The sequence below is a fragment of the Artemia sp. Qi Xiang Cuo genome, chromosome 7 (assembly GCF_049724085.1).
Source record: "Artemia sp. Qi Xiang Cuo chromosome 7, ASM4972408v1, whole genome shotgun sequence".
NCBI lineage: Eukaryota > Metazoa > Arthropoda > Branchiopoda > Anostraca > Artemiidae > Artemia > Artemia sp. Qi Xiang Cuo.
The window spans coordinates 62,034,902-62,059,746 of NC_142800.1; the positions used below are offsets into that span (position 1 = coordinate 62,034,902).

Genomic DNA, 24,845 nt, shown 5'->3' on the forward strand with positions numbered 1-24,845 from the left:
CTACTGAATTCATCCCCATTCCGATGTTTTGGTAGCTCTTTGATAGCTTTGATAGCTTTTGATAAAACATCAGGGCCGCCTCTATATAATATTAGCACGGGTTGAGAAATGCAAAAGTGGCTAAAAAGAGGAATAGATTCCCCCTTTCGTATAACGTCCGAGAATGCACCAAGGGAGGAATATTGTGTCATCCTCTAGTTCCAATCTTCTTATATATATAAGAGTTACCAAGAGTTCCTTTCTAGTCCCCCTCCTCACAAGATAACCTCTATTTTCTATCCCCCGTATGTTTTATTCCTTTGCTACTTGATTCGCTTAGTGACCTTCCCCTGTTCTTTCAGCCAATCAACAACTTTTTGTTAAAAAGTAGTTTTTACCAGTATTTCAAGGCCTTGCGTTCCTCTTTGTTTTATACCAGAAACTTGTCTAAATTAGGTCTTCAAATAATTATCACGGGTTCAAAAGTAGTTCGATTCTTGAATAAAGAAGTCTCACTACAATATTTATGACTAGTTACGCAAAGCGAAGTTATTTTCAAATTCAAGCTGATTTAAAATTGTCGCTTTATTTCTGATCTATTGAAGCAAAGCGAATTCCAAATTTTACTGAAATTGAGTTACCAAATTTACACAAAAATAAGGCCTCCTTACAGTGATAAAGAAGAACACCCTAAACTTTGAAGTCTTTTAGCCTCTGGACTGTAAAGTTTACAGGTCTGAAATTCATTGGTCCAATTCTTCTTAGCTGTAGATATCTTCCTGCCAAATTTTATGTGGATGCGGATGCATTAGGCAGAAGGTAGGTGAAGTGATGGACGCCTCAATCGGCTCTGCACCCTTGGCTTAAGTTGTTTGCCCTATTAGTTTCAAGCTTATTGAAGGTAGAAGAATGGGTATACATCTATAATATATCTGATGTGGTCTCGGGGGTCTTGGGGGGCAAGTGCTTACTTTGTGCCTCCTGGTGTACTGATCGGAAATTCTTGGATGACTGTTTCGAATGGGAAAACTTGCCTAGCTTCCTACTAAACATCTGGTGATGAGAGGAGGAGTGGTGCCTGAGAGGCAATGGGTCCTTTTTAAGACACGAATTATGTAGCTTATACGTTTTTGATTTAAACAAGGTGCAACATACCTTTCTTCCTCTTAAAAATTAAAGATGGGGAAAGAAGGGGCATTCATGGTGCCCCTCTGCCGCTGGGGTTCACTAATTATAGACATTGTAAGTCTTTTTGCTATTTGAATATACAAATTGTAACATGCCTGACATTCAGCTCAAAAGTTAGCACTGCAAAGAGTGAGGATCGATAACACAGACTGAAAATCGTTGCTTGACTTTGCTTCTGCCAAGGAGTAACATACCTAACTTTCTCTAAAAATTTCAAGATGGGAGGAACAGGGAGTATTGGAGAAGCCCTGGGCCCACTTTTTCTTCAAGTTATGAACATTTAAAATTGGTCGGGTAAAAAAGAATGCAAAAGACCTACTTGTTTGCTATAAGTTTGGCTTGGGTATTGGATGAGCTAAGGCCTTCTCTGTTTCTCCATCATGCCATTTGAAATGCTTTTCGCTATTCTAGTTTATTCTAGATGCAATATCCCTACCTTTCTGATAAAAACTTGGCGTCCGAAAGTGCAGGGGGAAATCGGATTGACGATGGACCTATTTTATCTATCTATTAAAAATCGTTACAGGATTCCGCTTTAAACAACGTGCAACATGCAGGACTTCCTAAAAAAATTGTAGGGAGAGAGAGATCAGGTGATGAAGCGTTCATGGCCTCAAATCTTGTCTACAATCATACCGGTTTTAAAAATTTTGTATAATTATGTCTCAAATGAAGTGCGACATAAACCAATTTTCAACTAAAAACATGGTGGAAGGGTGGAGGGAGTGTTGCTATAGAGGAGTATATCTACTTTGGTTTTCCAATGATGAAGATTGATGGTGGTGGTTTGAAGAGTGGAGAAAAATCTTCGTGGTATTCAGCTTTAAACAACTTGCACTATACCTACCTTCTTGCAAAACAATTAGCAGGAAGGCCGGGGAAGGGGGCTGCTGGGAGGTCCATAGCCCCACGTTTAGCCTACAATCATTCAGGTTTTTAAATGGTTGCATGATTCTGACTCAAACAAGGAGCAACTTGTCTATCTTTCTACAAAAGAGGTGATGGAGAGGGGAGTGATTTTTTCTTTGGAGGGGAATGGTCCCTCTTTGATCCTCCGCTGATGCAGATCAGAGATCCTCTCATGATTTCGGTTCAAATAAAATGAAATATGCTTAATTCTGGTTAAAAAATTGACAGTGTGAGGGATGGGAAGCGTATTTTATGTTGAGCAACTGGCTCATTTGGTTCTTCAGTCCTACACATTGAAAAAGCCCTCCGTTATTCTGGTGCGAAAAAGTGCCACTTACCTACATTTCTTCCAATTAGCATAGGTCTGGATGACGGAGGGGTCAAGGGCCCACTGTTTGTCCTTAGCATGTTTTTGCAACAAATCAAGTCCCAAATTGATTTTGAATATAATCTTTCAATGTTATGTTTCCAGTGTGCGCCATAACAAAGCAATTGTGCGCTCTTTGAAATCTTCACACTAGTATGTTTCAAGGACCAGTTTTTGTAAAAAGATTTACTGGTGTGACACGAGCTCGTCAGCTCTTCAAGTAGTATTAGTCCTAAAAGGAACAAAATTAGGAAACTAATTTTATTTTCCTTGTGTCAACTTTTTTATATCACTTTAATAATAATAATAATAATAATATGTTGAAAACCCGTCGCATACAATAAATGTACAATGACAGAGAAGCCAAGGGAAACCTGCGATCTCTTCAGCAATGAGAGGAGGGTATAATTACCAACAAAAATGGCTTGTAAATGGAGATGACAGCACTTTTGGATCCTCCAGAAAGGCTCCTTTTATGGATCTGTACGTTTTCATATTTATTGTAAAAAAAAGAATTGGTGATGGGGAAAGAGATTCGTCTCAAAACTCGAACACTTTTGAATTCTTGTCTCGCTTTAATTAAACATATGTCTACTACCTTTTCTGTTCAAATGGAGTTTTCTACGGGAGAGCAGAAACATGGCTTGAAAAATTTTAAACTTAATAAAATAACTTTAAATACTCCATTTTCACAGCAACTATAAAACTTCAGTTCAGCTCTCATGCTGTCGGCTCTGACTCCAGGGCATGCGGAAACATGTTTTTTTGACCCCAGACAAGAATTCTAAGGCTCTGCAAAATTTATTATCTTATTCAACAACGAGGCCAGAGATCCATATTTTCCCTGAAAAGTGTAGAGGTTAGAATAACGCCCCTTTCTCTTAATAAGATGACATTGGTGGCAAAAGTTCCCCCTTTCACAAAACAATGAACAGGTTTATAAGCCAAAATTTACCAGTTTTGAATGTTTTGGGACTAACACTTACATTTTGGTTTTGTCCTGTTCTGTTGTGTGTGTGTTGTTGTTTTTTTTTCTTTTTTTCTTTTGTTTTTTCTCCTTTGCCACTTTTTTGGGCTTATTATGATTAAACGGTATGGGTTTAACCTCAATGGTTTGTACAGAAAGTGGGGTTACAGAACATAGAACTTACAGCCTTGTTCAATGGTAGAGGCCTCATCAGGTAATTTTATGCTGTTAATTTTTCTGACATTACATGACCCCGAAGAACGGAGGTAGGCCAGTTTTTTTCATACTATTAGTTGTCCTAAGATATAAATGATCTTTTTTTGAAAAACTGAAAATTTTGCCGACTTTAGACATTCCTTTCACCTCCGTTTCACGATCTACATACTGGGAAAAAAAAAATCGAATTTATGTCCTATCATTATCAACCTATAGAGTGCTCATAGAAAGAAACCACAAAAACTATAAATGTACCATAATGCAGCTACAAAATGTAGCAACTGAGTCATTTTCGGGATAAGAAACCACTTCAATAACTTTCTGACTCTCTGATGAATGGCTAGACCTGAGACTAATAGATCCAGTGATGTATGTGTCTTGTTTTCAACAAGACAGGCTTTTTGAGGCTTTCCCGGGCTGTCGCGTGTATATACAGTTAATTCTGTAATCATTAGTAAATAAATAAATCTTGAATCTGGTTGTTTTTATGCAAGTTGCAGGTATTGGCTTGTCGCAAAATTACTTATACCTCAATGCTGAAATATTGTAGTTATGTATCAATCACTTATCTGCTTAGGCCTTGTTTAGCAATAATATTCCAGCTATACGACTAGCATAGGAATGTCCAGTAGACGGTATAAAAGATTTTGGTGCCTAAGTTTGTAAAAAATAACCGGTGCCACAATTTCTTATTTACATCATCGTGGTGGAATCTATACGTGGGAATGATGTGTTGAATCAAGCTCAGATTGGACGAAGTTCACGTCTCGCGGTTGGTGACATAAATTTTGAAAGTTTTACTTCAAAACACATGAAACGTTAAGTTTGTTATGATTGATTAAAAAAACATTCCGAAAAACAAGTTTTTCAAAGAAAAGAGAACGCCATTTTAAACTTAAGCTCAGCAGATAAAAATACCTGCTAAAATTCAAACTCAAAACGACCAGAAATTACTATTAAAGAATAAATTAAACCCAAAACCAGCAAAAATTAAATAAACAATCATAGAAAAAAACATACAACAAGAGATAATATAAATGAATAAATAGATGTTAAAGCGAGTAATTCTTAGATTGAATATAAAATCAAGCTGAAAACGAAAAAAAAACATTTTGCTATTGAAGTATAAATGAAACTTAAAACGAACAGGAATTAAATAAACAATCAATGTAAACAAACATACAATAGATATTAATGTAAATGAATATATAATTCTTAAAACGAATGAAACTTAAATTAAATATGCAAATCAAGCTTGATACGAACAAACATCACTACCAACAAGAGTTTGGGTATCGCCTCCTTCTCTCACTGTAAAAGTCTAAAACCTACTGCGTCATTGCGCTTTACTAAAAACTATATATGTCTTGAACAGTCTTAAACAAAATCAAATTGAATATTTAATATATGATATATTAATTGTTTAAAGATCCATCAGTTCAAAATGTTATTGCACTGTAATTTTATTTTCATTTTCAATGCTGTAAGAACTGGAAAAGAAAATATAATTCGTTTTCAGTAAAGCGCCAATGACGGAGTAGGCTTTAGATTTTTACAGTTAAGAAAGGGGACAATTTTAAGGGTGTTGAAAAATTTTAGTAAGAAAGAATATTCTATGTATAATGATATTAATTGCTGAAAGCTCATCAGTTCAAAATTCTACTGTAATTTTAATGTTTATTTTCAATATCAAGGACAAAAGAAAATATTTGTAATACAATTAGTTTTCAGTGAAGTCCCAATGACGCAGTAGGCTTTTGGTTTTTATTTACAGTTAAGGAAGGAAGCAGTACCCAAACTCTTGTTTGTAGTGAAACTATATTTTTTTTGAACAACTTTAGACAGAACTAATAAATTAAACTGAATATTTGATGTATAATGATATCAATTGCTGAAAGATGATCGGTTCAAAATTTTACTATAATTTTAATGTTTATTTTCAATATTAAGTACAAAAGACACTATTTGTAATAAAATTGGTTTTCAGTAAAGCACCAATGGCGCAGTAGGTTTTAGACTTATACACTGAGAGAAGGAAGCCCATATCCAAACTCTTGTTTATAGTTATTTTTGTTCGTCTCAAGCTTGATTTGCATATTCCATTGAAGTTTCAGTCGTTTTAAGAGTAGGAGGGACCTAATGAGTCCAGGGGGGGGATATAACTATGCATGTTTTTTGGTCTCTTTGTTGATTGTTATTTGATGGTTTTGTTCTGTTTGATGGTTATTTGATATTTTTTCATGGTTATTTGATGTTGTTTCTGTTGTGTTTGTTGATGATTGTTTGATGATTATGAGTGTTGGTCAATTTGTTTGTTGTCTTTTTGGATGCAGACATAAGTTCAACGACTTGGATGTAGAAATAAGTTCAACAACAACTTGGATGTAGACATAAGTCCAACAACAATTGCTGGATGTTTCTTGGATGTAGACATAAGTCAAACAGCAATTGCTGGATGTTTCTTGGATGTAGAAATAAGTTCAACAACAATTGCTGGATGTCTCTTGGATGTAGACATAAGTTCAACAACAATTGCTGGATGTAGACGTAAGTTCAACAACAACTTGGATGTAGACATAAGTTCAACAACAATTGCTGGACGTTTTTTGGATGTAGACATAAGTGCAACAACAATTGCTGGTTGTTTCTTGGATGTGGACATAAGTCCAACAACAATTGCTGGATATTTCTTGGATGTAGACATAAGTCCAACAACAATTGTTGGATGTTTCTTGGATGTCAACATAAGTTCAACAACAAATGCTGGATTATCGATTCTAACGGGTCAATGACACCTTTTTCAAGGTCAATCTGGGGATGTTTCTAAGTGTATTGATTCACTAAAGGGACAGGATTTCTGGAAAATTGATTTGTATAATCTGACGGGGAATTCTAATGTAACACAAGGGGAATTAAGAAACCATATGGTTTCTCTGGTCTTTAGGTCTGAGAGATAAATTAATATTCTACACAAGCCTTAATAGTGTAACTAGGAACACCTTAGATTTTTTCAGAAATTCAAACGAGATAAAGACAGATTGAATCTATTTTACGCGGGAAATGGTTTCTTGGGAATTTTAAATGTGACATCGCAAAAGGATGTCGAAACAAAAGGAACACGCAGAAATTACTTTTAGGGGACTATTTGAGCAAAACAAATTAATCAACATTTTATGGATTTTTTTGGGTGAAACAGTTTGAGACATTTAGAGGATGATTTTGGGTGAAGCTTTGTGGTCGTTATAATACACAAGTTCTATTTGAACAGTGTTGTATGGTCCCCTACCCGAACCCCCAAGGCCCCCCTCCGCCCAAAGGTTTTGCCACACTTTTTACACTTTTTTTTTAAGTTTTTTTAACTTTTTTTATATCATTTTTTATAATATTATTTTTTTCAACTTTTTTTGTGTGAAACACATACAAACAGAGAAAGACAGGCACTTTTGACATACAAACTAACAAATACAAAAACTTGGACTTGTAAAAACCAACACATATACACAAACAAATAGATTCGGACAAAAATACAGAAAAAGACAGGATCTTTAGATATAAAATCCAACTATGGACTTGCAAACACCAACCAAGACATAAAAATAAATGGTTTCAAACATAGAAACAGAAACAAACTGGAACTTTACACTTGCAAACACCAACCCAGACATACAAACAAATAGATTCAGACATACACACAGAGAAAGACAGGCACTTTAGACATACAAACCAACAAAGGCAAACCTTTGGACTTGCAAACACCAAGCCAAACATACAAACAAATAGATTCAGACATACAAGCAGAGAAAGACAGGCATTTTAGACATACAAACCAACGAAGACAAACACTTGGACTTGCAAACACCAACCAGATATACAAATAAATAGATTCAGACATACAAACAGAGAAAGACAGGCACTTAAGACATACAAACTAACAAATACAAACAATTGGACTTGCAAACACCAACCAAGACATACAAACAAATAGATTCTGACATACACACAGAGAAAGACAGGCACTTTAGACATACAAACCAACAAAGGCAAACATTTGGACTTGCAAACACCAACCCAGACATACAAACAAATAGATTCAGACATACAAACAGAGAAAGACAGGCACTTTAGACATACAAACCAACAAAGACAAACACTGGACTTTTTATTCTGAAAAGGGGCATTTCGTTTTCAGGTTGAATGAACTTCCTTGAACGTGTATGCGCAAGAGTTTTCCATAGAAGCTTTATATGTTAACGATGGCCTGCTAATATAACTTATAGCCCTTTCTCCGAGGGCTGGGGGGATTCAAACCCGGAGCTGTTGGACATTTGGACTATCATAAACAGAATGGTTAGCTCCAAATTTTGATCGGAAGCATTTAGAAAAAAATGGCTTGGGGGGTGTTGCTTACTGTCCAATTATTCTTGACTTTTAAAAACGGAGCTAGAACTTTCGATTCCAATCGAAGGAGCCTTTTCCAAAGTCTAAACCATTACCTCTTTGATAAAAACCTTATATACGAACAATGGACAGCTTGCATAACTTATAGCCCTTGCCCATGGTGCAGCGGGAGGTTTTGTCAACCGCCGAGACATAATTATTTTAATTACTTCACCTTTTGACTACTTTTCACATAATGGCTATCTCAAAATTTGGATTGGCTGTATTTGGGGGAAAGAGGGCGTGAAGAGGGGGGGGGGGGGCTTGGTGCCCTCAAATTACATTTGACTCCTGAAAAGGGCACTAGAAATTATTATTGCCAATTTAATGAGCCCCTCCAAAGTTTGAGATAGCCATTCTCAAAATTTTTATCTGATACATTTGGGGAATAAGAGCGGGGGGCTAGCTGCCCTCCGATCACTTTTGATTTATAAAAAGTGAATACAATTTTCAATTTCCAATCAAATGACCCCTCTTTGAACGTTTATACGAGCATCCCTGCCATAAAAACCTTATATGCCCCCAGGGCATAACTTGCAACGCCTTTCTCTGGGCCCTGGGGGGTTGTGTCGACATCATAGTTTTTTTACCTGACGTTTGAACTATTTTTAACAAAATAGCTATCTAAAAAAATTTATCTGATGCAATGGCTACCTCAAATTTTCTATCAGATATATTTGTGGAAAAAGGGCTTGGGGTGGCTGGTTGCTCTCCGATCAATTTTGACTCTTAAAAAGGGCACTAGAACTCTCAGTTTCCAATCGAATGAGCCCCCTTTGAAGTTTATACAACGACCCCTTCTATATGAAGTGCCTCTGGGAAAAAATAAATGGAGTGTGGGCTAGCTGCCCTCCGATCACTTTCTACTCTTAAAAAGTGTATTACAACTTTCAATTTCCAATCAAATGAGCCCTCTATGAAGTTTATACGATCGTCCCTTCCATAACAACCATATATGTCCACAGGAAATAACTCACAACGCCTACCCTTGGGCCCTGGGACACTGTGTCGACACCAGAGTTTTAGTTATTTGAACTTTCAACTAGTTTTAACAGTATGTCTATCTCAAAATTTTTATCTGGTACATTTAGGGCGGGGCGGGGGGGGGGGTTAATTGCCCTCCGGTCTCTTTTGACTCTTAAGAAGTGAGCAATAGCTTTCAATTTCAGATCAAATGAACCCTCTCCGGAGTTTATACGAGCATCCCTTCTATTAAAACCATATGTGCCCCCAGAGCATTACTTACAACGCCTGCCTCCGGGCCTTGGGGGGTTGCGTTGACACAGGAGTTTTTCTTATCTTATCTTTGAACTATTTTTAATGAAATGGCTATTTTAAAATTCAATCGCATAGGCTAGGGGAAAAAGCGTTTGGGGGGGGGGGGGCTAGTTGCCCTCAGATTTCTTTTGAATCTTTAAAAGTTAAATAAAGCCTCCAATTTATAATAAAATGAGCTCTCTCTGAAGTTTATATGAGCATCCCTTTCATAAGAATCATATAAGCCCCCAGGAAAACACTTAACACGCCTACCCCCTGGGCCAGAGTTTCTGCTATCTAATTTTTGAACAATTTTGAAAAACTGGCTATCTCAAAATTTGTTACGGATGGGTTTGGGTGAAAAGGGCATGAGGAGGGGGCTAGTTGCCCTTAAAGCTCTTGACTCTTAAAAAAAGAACTAGAACTTTCAATTTCAAATCAAATGAGCCCTCTATGAAGTTTTTACGAGCATCACTTTCATAAGAACCATACATACCTTTAGGGCATAACTTAGAACGCCTTCCCCCGGGCCCTGAGGGGTTGTATTGACACCGGAGTTTTTCTTATTCGACCTTTGAACTATTTTTTTTAAGAAAATGTCTATCTTAAAATTTTCATCAGATGGGTTTAGAAAAAGAAGGCGTGGGAGGGGGGCTAGTTGCCCTCAGATCTCTTTTGACTTTTAAGGAGTGAACTGGAACTCTAAATTTTGAATCAAATGAGCCCTCTCTGAATTTTATACGAGCATCCCTTTCATAGCCACCATATATACCCTCAGGGCATAACTTAAAACGCCTTCCCCGGGGGGTTTTGTCGACACCAGAGTTTTGTTATATGATCTTTGAACTATTTTTAACAAAATAGCTATCTCAAAATTTTTGTCGGGTGTGTTTGTGAAAAAGGGTGCGGGGGTGGGCTGGTTACCCTCCGATATCTTTTGACGCATAAAAAGTGAACTAGAACTTTCAATTTTTAATCAAATGAGCCGTCTTTGAAGTTTATAGGAACATTCCTTCCATAAGAACCATATATGCCCCCAGGGCATAATTTAAAACCATTGCCATAAAGACTGTGGGGGGAGTGTCCTGCTCAAAGATAAAATTTCTAGAACTTTCAACTACGTTGAACAAAATGGCTATCTCAAAATTTTTATTGGATGTTTTGGGAAAATGGGGGTCGTGGAAGGGGTGTTAGTTGCCTTCCAACCACCTTCGACTATTAAAAAGGACACTAGCTATTTAAATTTCGAATCGAATGAGCCCTTTTTGAAGTTTCTACGACAACACTTTTTATAAAAAGATTATATGCCCCCAGGGCATAACTTACAACCCTTGCCCTGAGGGCTGTGGGATGGGGTTCATCCTCAAAGACCTAATTTCCAGAATTTTTAACTACATAGAAAAATTTTGATTGGATGTGTTTGGGGAAAAGGTGAGCGTGAGAGGGGGATTAGTTGCCTTCCAATCACTTTCGACTATTAAAAAGGGCACTAGCCCTTTCAATTTCTAATTGACTGAGCCCTTTTTGAAGTCTCCACGACAAAACATTCTATAAAAAGCTTATATGCCCCAAGGGCATAACTTACAATCCTTGCCCTGAGGGCTGTGGGGGGAGTGTGGTCCTCAAAAACATAATTTCTATTTGGAAATCAACTACGTAGAACAAACTGGCTTTCTTAAAGTTTGGATTGGATGTGTTTGGGAAAATGGTGGGCGTAGGAAGAGGTATTAGTTGCCTTCCAATCACTTTTGACCCTTAAAAAAGGCACTAGAACTCTAGATTTCCAATCGATTGAGCCCCCTTTAAAGTTTATATGACGACCCCTTCCATAGAAAGTGCCTCCGGAAAAAAAAGTAATCATAGGCAGTGCAATAGTGCTGCCTAAGTAAAGAACGATGTTGGCATAATGTATTATTTGGTATTTTTTTTTCTTGGTATTCGACCAGGGCACTTCGTATCGAAGGAGTTGTCGTAGAAACTTTGAAAAGGGTTCATTCGATTGGAAATTGGAGTGGCTTGTGCCCTTTTTAATAGTCGAAAGTGATTTGAGGGCAACTAACCCCCCTCTCACGCCCACTTTTTCCCCATACACATCCAATCCAAATTTTTAGATAGTCATTTTGTTCACCGCAGTTGGAAGTTCTGGAAATTAGGTCTTTGAGGATGACAACTTCCCACAGCCCTCAGGGTAAGGGTTGTAAGTTATGCCCTGGTCTTTTAATCCTGAGAAATCCGAAGTTATCCTTTTCAATTGGCGAAATCCCTCTACTTCTCCTCTAAATCTGGACGGTTCTCTTGTTAAACCCGCAGACCATATTACATACCGGGGCCTTCTAATTGGCACATCTATAGGCCACAAGCGTCGTTTGCTGATTTCTCACGTTGAGCGTAAAATTAGCATTTCTTACGCTGTCATCGTAAAAAGCAAACTACGTTTCAACCGTTACCTTCTAGCATCCATTTACAACGCCGCAGCCCTTCCACATCTGCTTTAAATTGCCCCTTTCTGAAAATTCTTTACAGTTACAGATAAAAAGCACCTACGATCAATCTTCTTCATATTTGCTAAATATCTTCTACATTTGCCCCCTTGGACAAGAAACCGTAAGATTATTCATTTGTATAAGCTAGCTGACCCTAATATTAGCATCAATAAATCTCTATCCCGTTTTCAAAGTAAGTTTCATCATCCATGGTCACCAATTTGTTCACAATAGTTTTTTTGTATTAATGTAATGTGTGTAAGGAATTTTTTTTCTTTCTCTATTTTTTGTTATTTTAGTGATTATTCCGTATATGTACCTTTTTCTTACTTGTAATAAATGAATAATAATAATAATAATAATAATGTTAGTATTAATAAATCTATCTCTCGTTTTAAAAGAAACTTTTATCATCCTTTCGTTAACATCATTGTTCGTATTAATGTAATAAAGAGTTTTTTTTGTCATGTATTTGAATTTTCAATGTGTATTAGTGTCCTTCTTTTCTTCTTTTTTCTTTTTGTTTTCTTTAGTGATTACTCCGTCTACTGTACCTTTTGTACCTTTTTTTGACGGGCAATAAATGAATAATAATAATAATAATAAAAGATTCTTTTATAGAAAGCTTTGTTTTAGAAAATTCAAAAAGGGCTCATTTGATTGGAAATGTAAACGGCTAGTGCCATTTTTAATAGTCGAAAGTGATTGGAAGGCAACTAATACCCCTTCCCCGCCCACCATTTATCCAAACACATCCAATCAACATTTTGAGATAGCCATTTTGTTCAAAGTAGTTGAACGGTCCGGAAATTATATCTAAGAGGATGATACTCCCCCCACGGCTATAAGGGCAAGGGTTATAAATTATGCCCTGGGGGCATTTAATGTTCTTATCGAAAGATTTGTCGTAGAAACTTGAAAAAGGGGTTATTCAGTTGGAAATTCAAAGGGCTATTGCCCTGTTTAAAGGTCGAAATGATTTGAGGGCAACTAACCCCTCTCTCACGCCTACCTTTTTCCCAAATACATCTAACCGAACCTCAGAGTCCTTGGGGAAAGGGTTATTAGTTATGCCCTGGGTGCATATAAGGTTTTTATAGATAGTGATGTTGTAGAAACTTCAAAAAGGGCTAATTCAACTGAAAAATGGAATTGTTTGTGCTCATTTCAATAGTAGAACGTATTTGTAGTAGAATAACACACCTCTCAAAACCATCATTTCCCCAACACATCCAATCAAAATTTTGAGATAGTCATTTTGTTCGACGTAGTTAAAAAATCTGGAAATTTTTTTTAAGGATGACACTCCCCCCACATCCTTCAGGGCAAAGGTTGAAGTTGTGCCCGGGGGGAATATAAGGTTTTTTTTATAGAAAGCGTTGTCGTAGAAACTTTGAAAATGAATCATTCGATTAGAAATTGAATCGTCTACAGCCCCATTTAATAGTCGAAAGTGATTAGAGGGTAAGTAACCCCCTCTCATGTCCACCATTTCCCCAAACAGATGGATTTAAACTTTTGAGATATCCATTTTGTTCAACCTATTTGAAAGGTCTGAACCCCCTTACAGCCCTCAAGTCAAGGGTTGTAAGTTATGCCCTGGGGTATATAAAGCTTTTATAGAAAGCATTGTCTCAGAAACTTCAAAAAGGCCTCATTCGATTGGAAATTGAAAGGACTAGTGTCCTTTTTAATAGTCGGAAGCAATTGGAGGGCAACTAGCCCCCCTCTCATGCCCACTATTTCCCATAACACATCCAATCAAAAGTTTGAGATAGCAATTTTCTTCAACGTAGTTGAAAGGTCCGGAAATTATGTCTTTGAGGATGACAATCCCCTCACAGCCCTCAGGTTAAGGGTTGTAAGCTTTGCCCTGGGGCATGTAAAGTTTTTATTGAAAGCCTTGTCGTAGAAACTTCAAAAGCGCTCATTCGATTGGAAATTGAAAGGACTGGAGAGAAACTAACACCCCTCTCACGCCACCCACGATTTCCCCAAATGCATCCAATCAAAATTTTGAGATAGCAATTTTGTTTAACGTTGAAAGTTCTGGAAATTAGGTCTTTGAGGATCACTACCCCCTCACAGCCCTCAGGGCAAGAGTTGTGACGTATGCCCTGGGGGCGTATAAGGTGTTTATAGAGAGCGTCTTAGAAACTCAAAAAGGGCTCATTTCATTGGACATTGAAAGGGCTAGTGCCCCTTTTAATAATCGAAAGTGATTGGAAGGCTTGACATTTTTATAGTAAAGATCGATGTGGGTACAATATATTATTATTTTTTCTTCTTTTTTTGTTTAGACCAGGGCACTTCCTATCGAAGGAGTGGTCTTAGGAACTTCGAAAAGGGCTCATTCAATTTAAAATAGAAAGGGTTAATGCCTTTTTAATTGTCGAAAGTGATTGGAGGGCAACTAGTCCCCCTCCTACGCCCACCCTCCCATTAGCCTATTATGTTTAAAAACTATATGTTGAATTAAGATTAAATCAAAATGCACTGTGTTAATGCTTATTCCCAATAAGGCATCCCAAAAACGACTGATTGGTATTATGTTCAAACTTTCAGGGCTACTTCTATTACTACTTCTGCTCTTAAAATTTAACCAAATCAAAATAGCGTAAGTGTATCCAAGTTATCACAGAAAGCAAGCAGATTTTTTTGCGAATGGTATCATTTTATCTATTTCAGGTCAACTAGAGGAGGCATGAAACTAAGTTAAACACTACTATTTGTGTCTAGATTCTTATAAGGGTGCATGTTGTTAAAAATTGTTGAAAATTTTTCTCTACTATGCAAATAGCAGGCCAAACTATAAAGTCTTAAAAGAAACGAACAGATTTAAAGTATTATTTTCTGTTTCCCTGAAAAGATTATGTCAAAATAAAACGAACAGAAATTGATTTGAATAGAAAGAGCTAATGCCCTTTTAATAGTCGAAAGTGATTGGAAGGCAACTAGTCCCCCTCCCACGCCCACCCTCCCATTAGCCTATTTTGTATAAAAACTATATGTTGCCTTAAGATTAAATCAAAATGCACTGTGTTAAGGCTAATTCCCAATAAGGCATCTCAGCAGTATCCCAAGAACGATTGAGGGCATTATGTTCAAACTTTTGGGACTACTTCTGCTCTTAGAATTTATCCAAATAAAAATAGCGTAGGTGTATCCAAGCTATCAAAGAAAGCAAACAGATTTTTTTTCGAATGGTATCAAGTTTTCTATTTCAGGTCAACTAGAGGAGGTATGAAACTAAATTAAACACTACTATTTGTGTCCAGATTTTTAAAAGGGTGTATGTTGTTAAAAATTGTTGAAAAATTTTCTCCACTATATAAATAGCAGGTCAAACTATAAAGTCTTAAAAAAACGAACAGATTTCAAGTATTATTTTCTGTTTCCCTGAAAAGACAATGTCAAAATAAAACGAACAGAAATTAATTTAAGTAGACGTTTTCCACAAAAATAGTTTTTCAAAGAAAAGTAAAGAACTCCATTAAACCAAAAATGAGCAAAAATAAAATCAAATAATCTACCAAGCTTGAAACTACCACAAATCAGCATCGATAAATAAATGATATCCAGAACGAACATAAATTACAATAAATAACCGAGTCAAACTCAAAACGAGCAGAAATTAACTTGAGTAGGGCTCAAAATCCCTATGCGTTCCCAAGGCAAGAACATAATTTGCACTTTACTGAAAAAATACAAATGAATGTGCATTCTTAGTTTAGTATACATATACTGATATTTAGTAATCAAAATGTTAATATTATTTGATTTATTAAAGTTATAAAAGTAAAAACATTTATTTTTTTTCAGCAAACTGCAAATTTTGTTCTTACTGTTTATATTAGTTTGAGTTAGTTTTAGCTGATATTACCCGAGTTAAAACAGTAACAAATAAGCGTTCAGTGCGATTCTATGTTATGTAGGCTATAATTCCTCAGAGGACCAAAACCTATATGAAAAGTTTTTTGCCTTCTATTTTTCTGAATAATATTTCTTGTTTTTTAGTTTGACCAAATTGTTTTCTGTGTTTTCATAGAACAGGAATTTTACCAGCAGTACCTGACCTGCTATTTCCCGGTAGGAGACTCAAGCGATCCCTCTAGTGACAGTAGTGACACGGAAAGTGAGTAGATTTGATTAAAAAATTTGATATTTCCGGTTATAAGATGACGTATTATTTGATACTCTTTTATCTTAATAAATGAATAAAAAAGAAAATATACTTTTGGATCTTCCGGTAAGACTTTGTATAGGGCTTTACAAAGCTGTTCAAATACTCCTGATTAAGAAGTTACTCGTATGTAGATACAGAAATACTCTTATTGCAAAAAAAGTGCATAAATAACTGAGAACCTATTTTATTCCTTATATCTAGTTTCCTCTAGACCCGTATTAATAAAAAAAGAAATAAGAAAAAGAAAGAATAAACTGCTGAAAAGTAAACCTTTGAACCTTGAATTAGATATTCTTCAGTTGGCAAAGAACTGTCCTTCAAATTATTATTATTTTTTATATATATGTAAACTAGGGTTTATTCATCAACCAAAAATAAAAAATCCAGAAGCTTAGCTTGTAAAGGAGATCACTACCCCAACTAAGCCTTTTAAAAAACAACAAACTATCATATAAAAATCACTAATAAGCGACTATACCCCCTCCCCTACTAAAAATCAACTCAATTCTCAACATTCCACATATTTAACCTTGTCCTTCTCAATCCATCGTTCTTTTAACAGACTTCTAAATTCAGAAAAATCCGTCAATCATCTGGCAGACTATTCCAAGCACGAGGGCTAACATGGTGGATACAAAGCATTGACCTAGTTGTCACAGGCTTAGGTGGTCTAAATTCATTCCAAAGTCTTAAACTATAAGAATGTACACTAGAAACAGGCATAAAAAAATCTTGAAAGCAAATTGGTAGCATTTTATTCTGATGTTTAAACATAAGACGATCATTATAAAACTGTATCAATTTGAAAAATCGAACAATATGTAGTTCAGCATACCTTGCTCTAACCGAGGAATGCTTATCATCTCCAGTAAGTACTCTTACAGCCAGGGTTGCCACTCAGCCGGTTTTTTTGGTGCCACTTTGGTTAGCAAAATAGTGTCAATTTTGTATAAAAAGTGTCATTTTCTGAAAATTTGCCGCTCGTGACACTTCGTGTCACTCGCGCTCGAATCGATAAGCTTGTCAAAATGAAAATATCGGCCAATCAACTTGAGATCCCCCCCGCGTGGTATCCCACGTCCAGGAAAAGTCGGATTTAATGCCATCTATCAACTGTAAAAAAGAAATTTTGATTTTACTTAATCGGTGCTGATTTACGGATTTGTGCAGCACTTCCACTCTTGCCAACCTTTCAGCCCCCCTCCTAAAAACCCGCTAAAACGCAAATGGTGCTTACTGTTTAAAATGGGAACTCGTTCCACAGAGTACTTTCTTCTCTTTTTTTCTGAGAAGTCTTTGTTGATAGCGTGAAAAATGAACGGAAAAAGAAAAGAGGAAAAACCTTCAGTTTTTTTTAGAAAAAGAAAAAAGAGACAGCAATACTCGTCTACATTGAAAGTTTTTCATCCTTTTTTCATAAAATGGATTACCTGGATTATTACAGTGCATTCAAGCGCTTGAAAATTTTCTTTTCTCCGAAAATGCCGAAGAGATTGCCACGGAAATAGATCGTAGCTATTGATGACCCTAAGATAAACACAACTAATAGTTGTTCAGACACTAACTTTTTCAAATAATTTATTTGGCAAAAACTAGTGGAAAAGCAATAAAACAGCTATATCATCTAATCTGTTTATCACAACCTGAATTGAATAAGTTTCACGAGAACTCTCGCCACTCCCAGTAAATTTTTCTATAAGATGTCTCCAAAGACAAGGGCATAGGAACAGTCAACTAGCATTTTAAGTACGTATCAATATGAAAGCACCTTTATAATAAAACAAGAGCATTTAGAGTATCAGCGTGAAAGCACATTTACAATCAAAAATTAGTGGGAATGAAATAACTAAAATGAGGAAGTGCGTCCAAATTCAATTTATCTAATGATGTAACATAAATTTAAGTAAGGAAAAAAAAAGTGAAATTAGATTGTGATATTGCTAATGATTGCATAGGATTTAAGATAATGGAAGTTTTGGTATCAATTTCGTTTTTAGTATGAGGGTTATGTATGACTTTTCATTTGTCCATTGCCAAGAGTTCAAAGAAAAAATATGAAAAATATGAACAGAAATGTTAGAGCGCATCACTGGTTCAGTCACTGGTCATTTTGCGTCACTGGCCCAGTCACTGAGGAGGTCACTAGACATTCTTGTGGGACACCAGTGAGCTTAGTGGATGTTTTTGCGTTGCTGAGTCGTTGTGTGATGTCACCAGTGAGATTTTCAGTCACTAGGCTTCAAGAGCTCCAGTCACGTAAATCAATGAAAAGACGCGTAAAGTTAAGCACTCACTGGCCCAGTGACTGGTTAACATAGTAACAGCTATTAACATAGTGGTGCAAAAATACACTCTTAGCTTTTATTTCTCTTTTCTTCTTTGAATTGAAGTCAACCCTCAATTAATAGAACATAAAAATTTAATTCGAGAATTGCAAACCGCTTGACTGACTTATCGTCTATGAGCCTACAAATTATTGCAACAACACAAAATAGTTGAACTAAACAGCTGAAAAAAATTGAAGGCTTCTACAACACATTTCAGTTAAATGTCTGTCTCTGTCCTATTCATTGCCAAGTATTTCGTACCGAAAATCACTGGGTGATCTTCGCTTATCAGTGGTAAGAATAAGAATATAAAAATTTCTCACACACAGATAGATACAAACACGTTTACGTTTTTCACCGCACAGAAAGATTCTTGCACAGGGTTGCCACCGTCAGTAGGATTTTACTAGATCTGGTAAAAACAAACTGGTAAATTTAGAGGATCTAGTAAATTTCCTGAAATCTAGTTAAAAGTCATGATTTGTAGTTAACAAAACTTTTACTATTTTCCATGAATTCAGGGAAACAAAACTAGGGTCCCTTCATTAAAAAAATGTGATTTCAATTACGTTAGATATTATGGCTACTATTACTCTCATTTTTGCGATTTCGCGTCAACCTTAGCGTTTAAAAATCTACGTTTCTCTCGGCTCTTCTTGATACTCGCTTTGAAAGGCAAACTATTTAAAACCAGGACTGGCATGCCGGCTTAATTTGTTTTCAGATAATTTTCCCAGACTCTCATAACAGCTGTCACGTTTGTTAGTTAGCCTTGTCCCTTTTTAAAGACGCTGCTGGAAAAGAACGTTTTCCATACTTGCCCAAATACTTTCTGACTCTTTGCAGCTTGCCCCATTCAAGTGCTGGAGCAGAGATACAGTTCTTGATTTTGTCGGAATAGGCTAAAAACCAGAATAGGCTAAATGTCTCGAGTGTTTCGTCCCTTATGAAAACGAAGCAACTTGTTCTCAGGTCTTCAAGTGGAGTACATGACTGGGTGATCCCCAGCAATTTGACTCGGGCTATCAAGAAATGGACAAAGAGTAGATCCTTTCAGTCAAAATTCGACACTAATGGATACTTTAAATTCGGATGAGGCCGAGGATGATTAAAGCCTTTTAAGTGTGGCTTTTTTTTTAAATGTAACTACATATTTTTCTTCTTACTTTTCAATTTGTATAATTTGCCTGACCTGAAGAATATTTACACAATGTTATTTTTTTCAAACTAATTATAGTATGTTACATAAGTTTTCTTTTTATTGGCAGCCCTAGTCCAATTTTAGGTGCACTTTTTAATTTACATTTTTTAACTAAACCGGTAGCCGACTACATCATTTCCGTTTTGAAGTGACATAGATTGTATTGGTTTTTGATTCCCTTGAATATAAACGAGAGAGAAACCAGAAAAAATCAGTTAAAAAAAATCCTAAATTGATTGCTTGAAAATTTGCCAGAAATCTTTGTAAGCGGCTTAACCCTTATTTAAAGACCAGCCCAATTAGTGTTTTAAAAGTGGAAAATTTCCTCTTAAAAATGCAAATTTGAAGGGTTTAGATTTAAAACCTAAAAACGGAAACTGGGGGACATATTTCAAAATCTGTCAGTTTCAAACACACCTCAGATTCTAAGCACTTCATCGTCTGAATTGCTTTGTGAATATGAGTTTTAGCAGTTTTTCTTCGTTGATTGTTTTTTAATTTTTCAATATATCTGAATTTTATGACCTGAAGACCATTGATAAATTTAAAGCCGGGCTGGTGAACCAGCAGGATTTCCAGAATCTAAGATTCCAGACATTTGTTTGCCGTCTTCGATATATCTGAATTTTATGACCTGAAGACCATTGATAAATTTAAAGCCGGGCTGGTGAACCAGCAGGATTTCCAGAATCTAAGATTCCAGACATTTGTTTGCCGTCTTCGATAAACCGCATCTGGAATATGAAGCCTATCCAGTAGTACATCCAAATAAAAAAAGAGGGTTTTTGAACTTATAGATTTCCGGAATTTTCATTCATACTATGAGCACGAAAGAAAAGAGGAAAAGAGAAAAAAAGAAGAAAAAAAGAAAAGTAAGTGTGGAAATTCTACTGATTGTCCCCTTATAGCAAAAATCGATGCTTGATGGTGCGCGTGCGGCGGTAGCCGCACGGACAAAAATTTTTTTTTCAGCAGTTAGTTTAAAAAAATTCGATTTAGTAAACTTTTCCTCTCAGATTTAGTAAATTCTTCCAGATCAGGGTGGCAACCCTATTCTTGCATCCAATAAGTGCCAAGCGCGGAGTTAAGATAAGAATCTTAACTGACAGAAAAGGGACATCGATGCATATCTACATTGACAGTTTTCCTTCCAGTTTTTTTTCCGAAAAAATTCTCTTTTTGTAAAATAGTGCTACTTAGGAAAAAAAAGGTGTCCCGAAAAGTGCCATTTAAAAAAAAAGTTCAAAAGTGACACTAAAGTGTCACCGGTGGCAACCCTGCTTACAGCTTTATACTGTAATACTCTAACCTGCGATAGATGACCCACAAACGTTGAAGAACAACCCGATATACAATAAATCAAATACGGATGAATAAGGGAGAAATAAAGCATTCTGAGAACCGGTCTTGGGAAAGTACGCTTTAGCTTCCTTATAATTCCCAAATTTCGGGTAACCTTTCTAGGTTTTTTAATATTAAGCTGGGTGTAAAACAAGGCAGCACTCTTTCTCCTAAATTGTTTAACATTTTTATAAATGATGTTGTTGATTATCTAGAGAATAGATGGGCTCCGAATGTTAGTCTAGGGACCCATAAACTATCACTACTATTATTTGCAGATGATATTGCCTTGGTGGCTAGCACACCGCAAGATCTGCAGACGCTTTTGAGTCTTATAGATGATTATTTGCAGATGAAAAAACTAAGGCTGAATGTTGAAAAGAGTGAAGTTGTTATTTTTAAAAAAGGAAAACAAGCGGCGAAGATAATTATAAATTTAAATTTAATAATGAGGAACTTAAAGTAAGTAAAAGAATAAAATATTTAGGATTTGTTTTATCGGAAAATGGAAGTTTAAAGAGTCATGTTGATGAACTAATTAATAGAGGCAAAGTGGCCATGTCTGCAATTTTTAGAAATCCGACGATAATGGGAATTAAAAACCTAAAAATGCACAAAAGAATATTTAATACAAAAATTTTACCAGTATTAGAGTATGGAGCGGATATTTGGGGCGGAGAAGCGGCACAGAAGTTGGAGTCCCTCCAGCTCCAGTATTATAAAAGACTATTTGGATTACATCAGACAACTCATTCACAGGTTCTGAAAGGTGATATGGGCCTGTTTTCGTTAAAACTACGTAGGTCTATTTTGATGCTTAGATTTTGGTTGAAGATCATTAGGTGCAATGAAGACAGACTAGTAACTGCTGCTTATTATCAGATGTTGAGCTATGATTCGAAAAGGTCGTGGCCATCCCAAATTAGGTCATTACTAGAAAGTGTGGGAATGGCTTACTTATGGAGTGACGGTCTTGGTTCCCCTGATCTACCGACAAATTTAGTAAGCCAGGTACGATTTATCTTAGAGGGTCAAGAAATTCAGTATTGGCAGGGCTGGTTTTAAATTCTGCTACATTGAATCATTATAATCAGGTTAAACCTAGTTTTGGAGAGGAAATTTATTTTAAATTCAATTTACCGGCTATGATTTTATGTCGATGGATTCAGCTTAGGGCGAATCGCCTTCCAATCCAGAGTAGACAAATGGTGTTCGACAGAGGGATAGTACATCCTGATGGTCGGTATGTGTGTCCTCTTTGTAGGGATGAGGACGAAGATTTGGACCATTTTCTCCGAAAGTGCCCGGTGCTCTCTGATTTAAGGGAAAATTACTTACATGGGATTGTTTTGCTGCTTCCAAATATATTACAAAGTAGTAATCCAACCACAATATTTCGTATTGGTGCGTACATAGAGAAGGGATTAAAAAGAAGGAAATATTTTTAAAATTAATTATTATTAATTATATGGAATTAAAGTTTTTTTTTTTTTTTGTATTTTACCAGAAGGTATTTTTCGCTATGTATTCATGTTAATGTGTGTTTGTAATTTGCTCTGTTGTAATTTTTCTATTTTCATATTTTTTGTGTGTATATGGCTCTTGGGCTTTTTGAAATACACGATCTATCTATCTATCTATCTACCTTAGTTGCGATTTGATTAATATGGTCTTTGAAACTCAAGCACTCATCGACTATCACTCCAAGAAACTTCACTGCTCTAACACGTTCTATAGCATTCCCATCAACTTCTAGTTTCTCAATCCGGGGCTGGTAATTTACGCTTCTCCCGTAAATGACAAATTGACTTTTATTATGGTCTAATTCAAGTTTATTAACTCTCATCCATTTTTCTATTTGTTCCATTCCCTTTTTCAGAACTAGTAGAAGTTCACTTTCCATCCTCGCAGCAACTGTAAAATGTGTATCGTCAGTAAATCTAGGAATTATAGTTCTGAGACCGCGATCCTCTTTATCCGAAATCGTTATATCTTCAATGCACCGGTAAATATTGATATAAATCAAAAATCAAAAAAGTCCCAAAACTGATCCTTGAGGAACGCCAGCCTTCACTCTCTGCGGGCTAGAGGTCTCACTTTTAATTTGCACAATCTGCATACGTTCACTCAGGAATGATTTAATAAGTTCCAAAATTTTCCACGGATACCACAATAATCTAACTTCTTTACTAACATTTTATAATCCACACAATCAAGTGCTTTCATTATGTCAAGGAAAACGGATATTACTTTAAGACCACGATGTAAATGATCATTCACAAATGTCGTCAAGAAGATCACTGCTTGCTCAGTTGACATTCCTTTCCTAATTTGAACTTGCTAGACCGAAAAAAAGACTGTGATTCTAGGAATTTGACCATTCTTGCATTTATCAGTCTCTCTATTATTCTAGAAATAACAGGAAGAAGTGAAATAGGCTTATAACTATCTAAATTCCCACTATCATCCCCTTCAGAAAGCAGTTTCACTTTCGCAATCTTCAGACAATCGGAGAAAATACCTGACTTAAACACTCAGTCATTAGCATTACCAACTGACTAGAAACAACAGGATAAATAGCACGGAAAACTTTCGCAGTCATAAGATCCGATCCTGCTGCACTGTTTTTCATATTTTTAACCATTTCGCACAACTCATTTAATTTAACCGGCTTTAAATAAGCAGACACTTGGCTCTTATCAGGCAGGAATCGTGTAAAATCGTCATCTTCAGCCAGGACTGGGATACTGGATCCTACCTTATGGCCCACATTTGAAAAATGCTCACAAACTGAATTGTAATTCACGCTATCTGGAAGCTCCGAGAGAGGCCGACTAGGGTTCGTTACAGACTTGATAATTTTCCAAGTCTTGCCTGGATTTCCCTCTGCTTCTTGAAACTTGAAAGCAAAATAATCCGCTTTAGCTTTCCGATGAAGACAGTTTAGCATGTTATTATATGCTTTATAATCATCCTTAGTAGTTACCCCTTTATTTTGGATCAAATCCTTATATAAATGGTTTCGCCTTCTCATACTTAAGAGTAGACTCTTAGTAATCCGTGGCTTCTTTGCTGATTGATACCTGTATAGTTTTCTAGGTTTAACACTTCTGAAGTAAACCTGTTAACGTCCCGTACCATTTATCAAATTTCCGACAGATATCATATTCCACTTGTAGAAAATTGAATTCAGTCTTATCAACTTCCAATTTAAAACGGGCAACAACCTCAGAATCAATAATAGGCCTAATTACGTTACAACGATGTCCCTTATTCGATGTCCCTTGTTCACTGTTATCATTACTTTAAAATGATCTGACACACTATTTACCACAAAAGCAGGTGACTTATATTCAGTATTCACAAATGTGTTTTCCAATATTGACGCATAATTCTCAGTGGCTCTTGTACAGATGTTTATAGTAGGCTTCAGCCCGTAGCTAAGCATCATATTCAGAAACTTCTTAACTCTCTGACTAGAATGTAGACTTTTCAAATCAATGTTCAAGTCACCACACACAAAACACGGCTGTCTTGTTCCACTCAACCTTTCCAGTTGCTCTTCTAACAGACTCAGATATTCAACGAGGCTACTAGACGGAGGTCGATAAATAATAGCAAGAACACATTTAAAATTAAGCTTAGATACTTGCACAACCATCAACTCAAACACTTGTTCCTTATGTTTAGTAAGGGAAGGCATCGGCAAGACATTAAGATCACCCTTGATATATGCCGCTAAACCTCTTTGTTGGTGCAATTCCCTGTTTTTTAAAACCAGTTGGTAATTTGGAACATGTAATAGTGATGACGAATGAGGCTTAAACCATGTCTCAGTCAGGGTCAAAACCTTTAAAACCTTGAGTCTGTTGAACTTCCTCCAGGTACTGAAATGAAGTACTAATACCTTGGAAATTTAAATGAAAACCCGAAAAATCACTCGGGTCATAATCATTATTCAAATCCTGAAGGAACTTATAACGGGCT

General features: G+C 36.2%; 1 protein-coding gene across 1 annotated transcript in view; it reads left to right on the top strand.

Annotated features, from left to right (window-relative positions):
* Positions 1 to 1,158: 1,158 nt before the first annotated feature.
* Positions 1,159 to 24,845, top strand: part of LOC148950541 (uncharacterized) — a 76,583-nt gene continuing 52,896 nt past the window's right edge. The window contains exons 1-2 of the mRNA XM_089091896.1: positions 1,159 to 1,221; positions 15,821 to 15,938. Of these exons, the coding sequence (XP_088948022.1) occupies positions 1,159 to 1,221; positions 15,821 to 15,938 (181 nt within the window). The remainder of the gene's footprint in view (positions 1,222 to 15,820; positions 15,939 to 24,845) is intronic.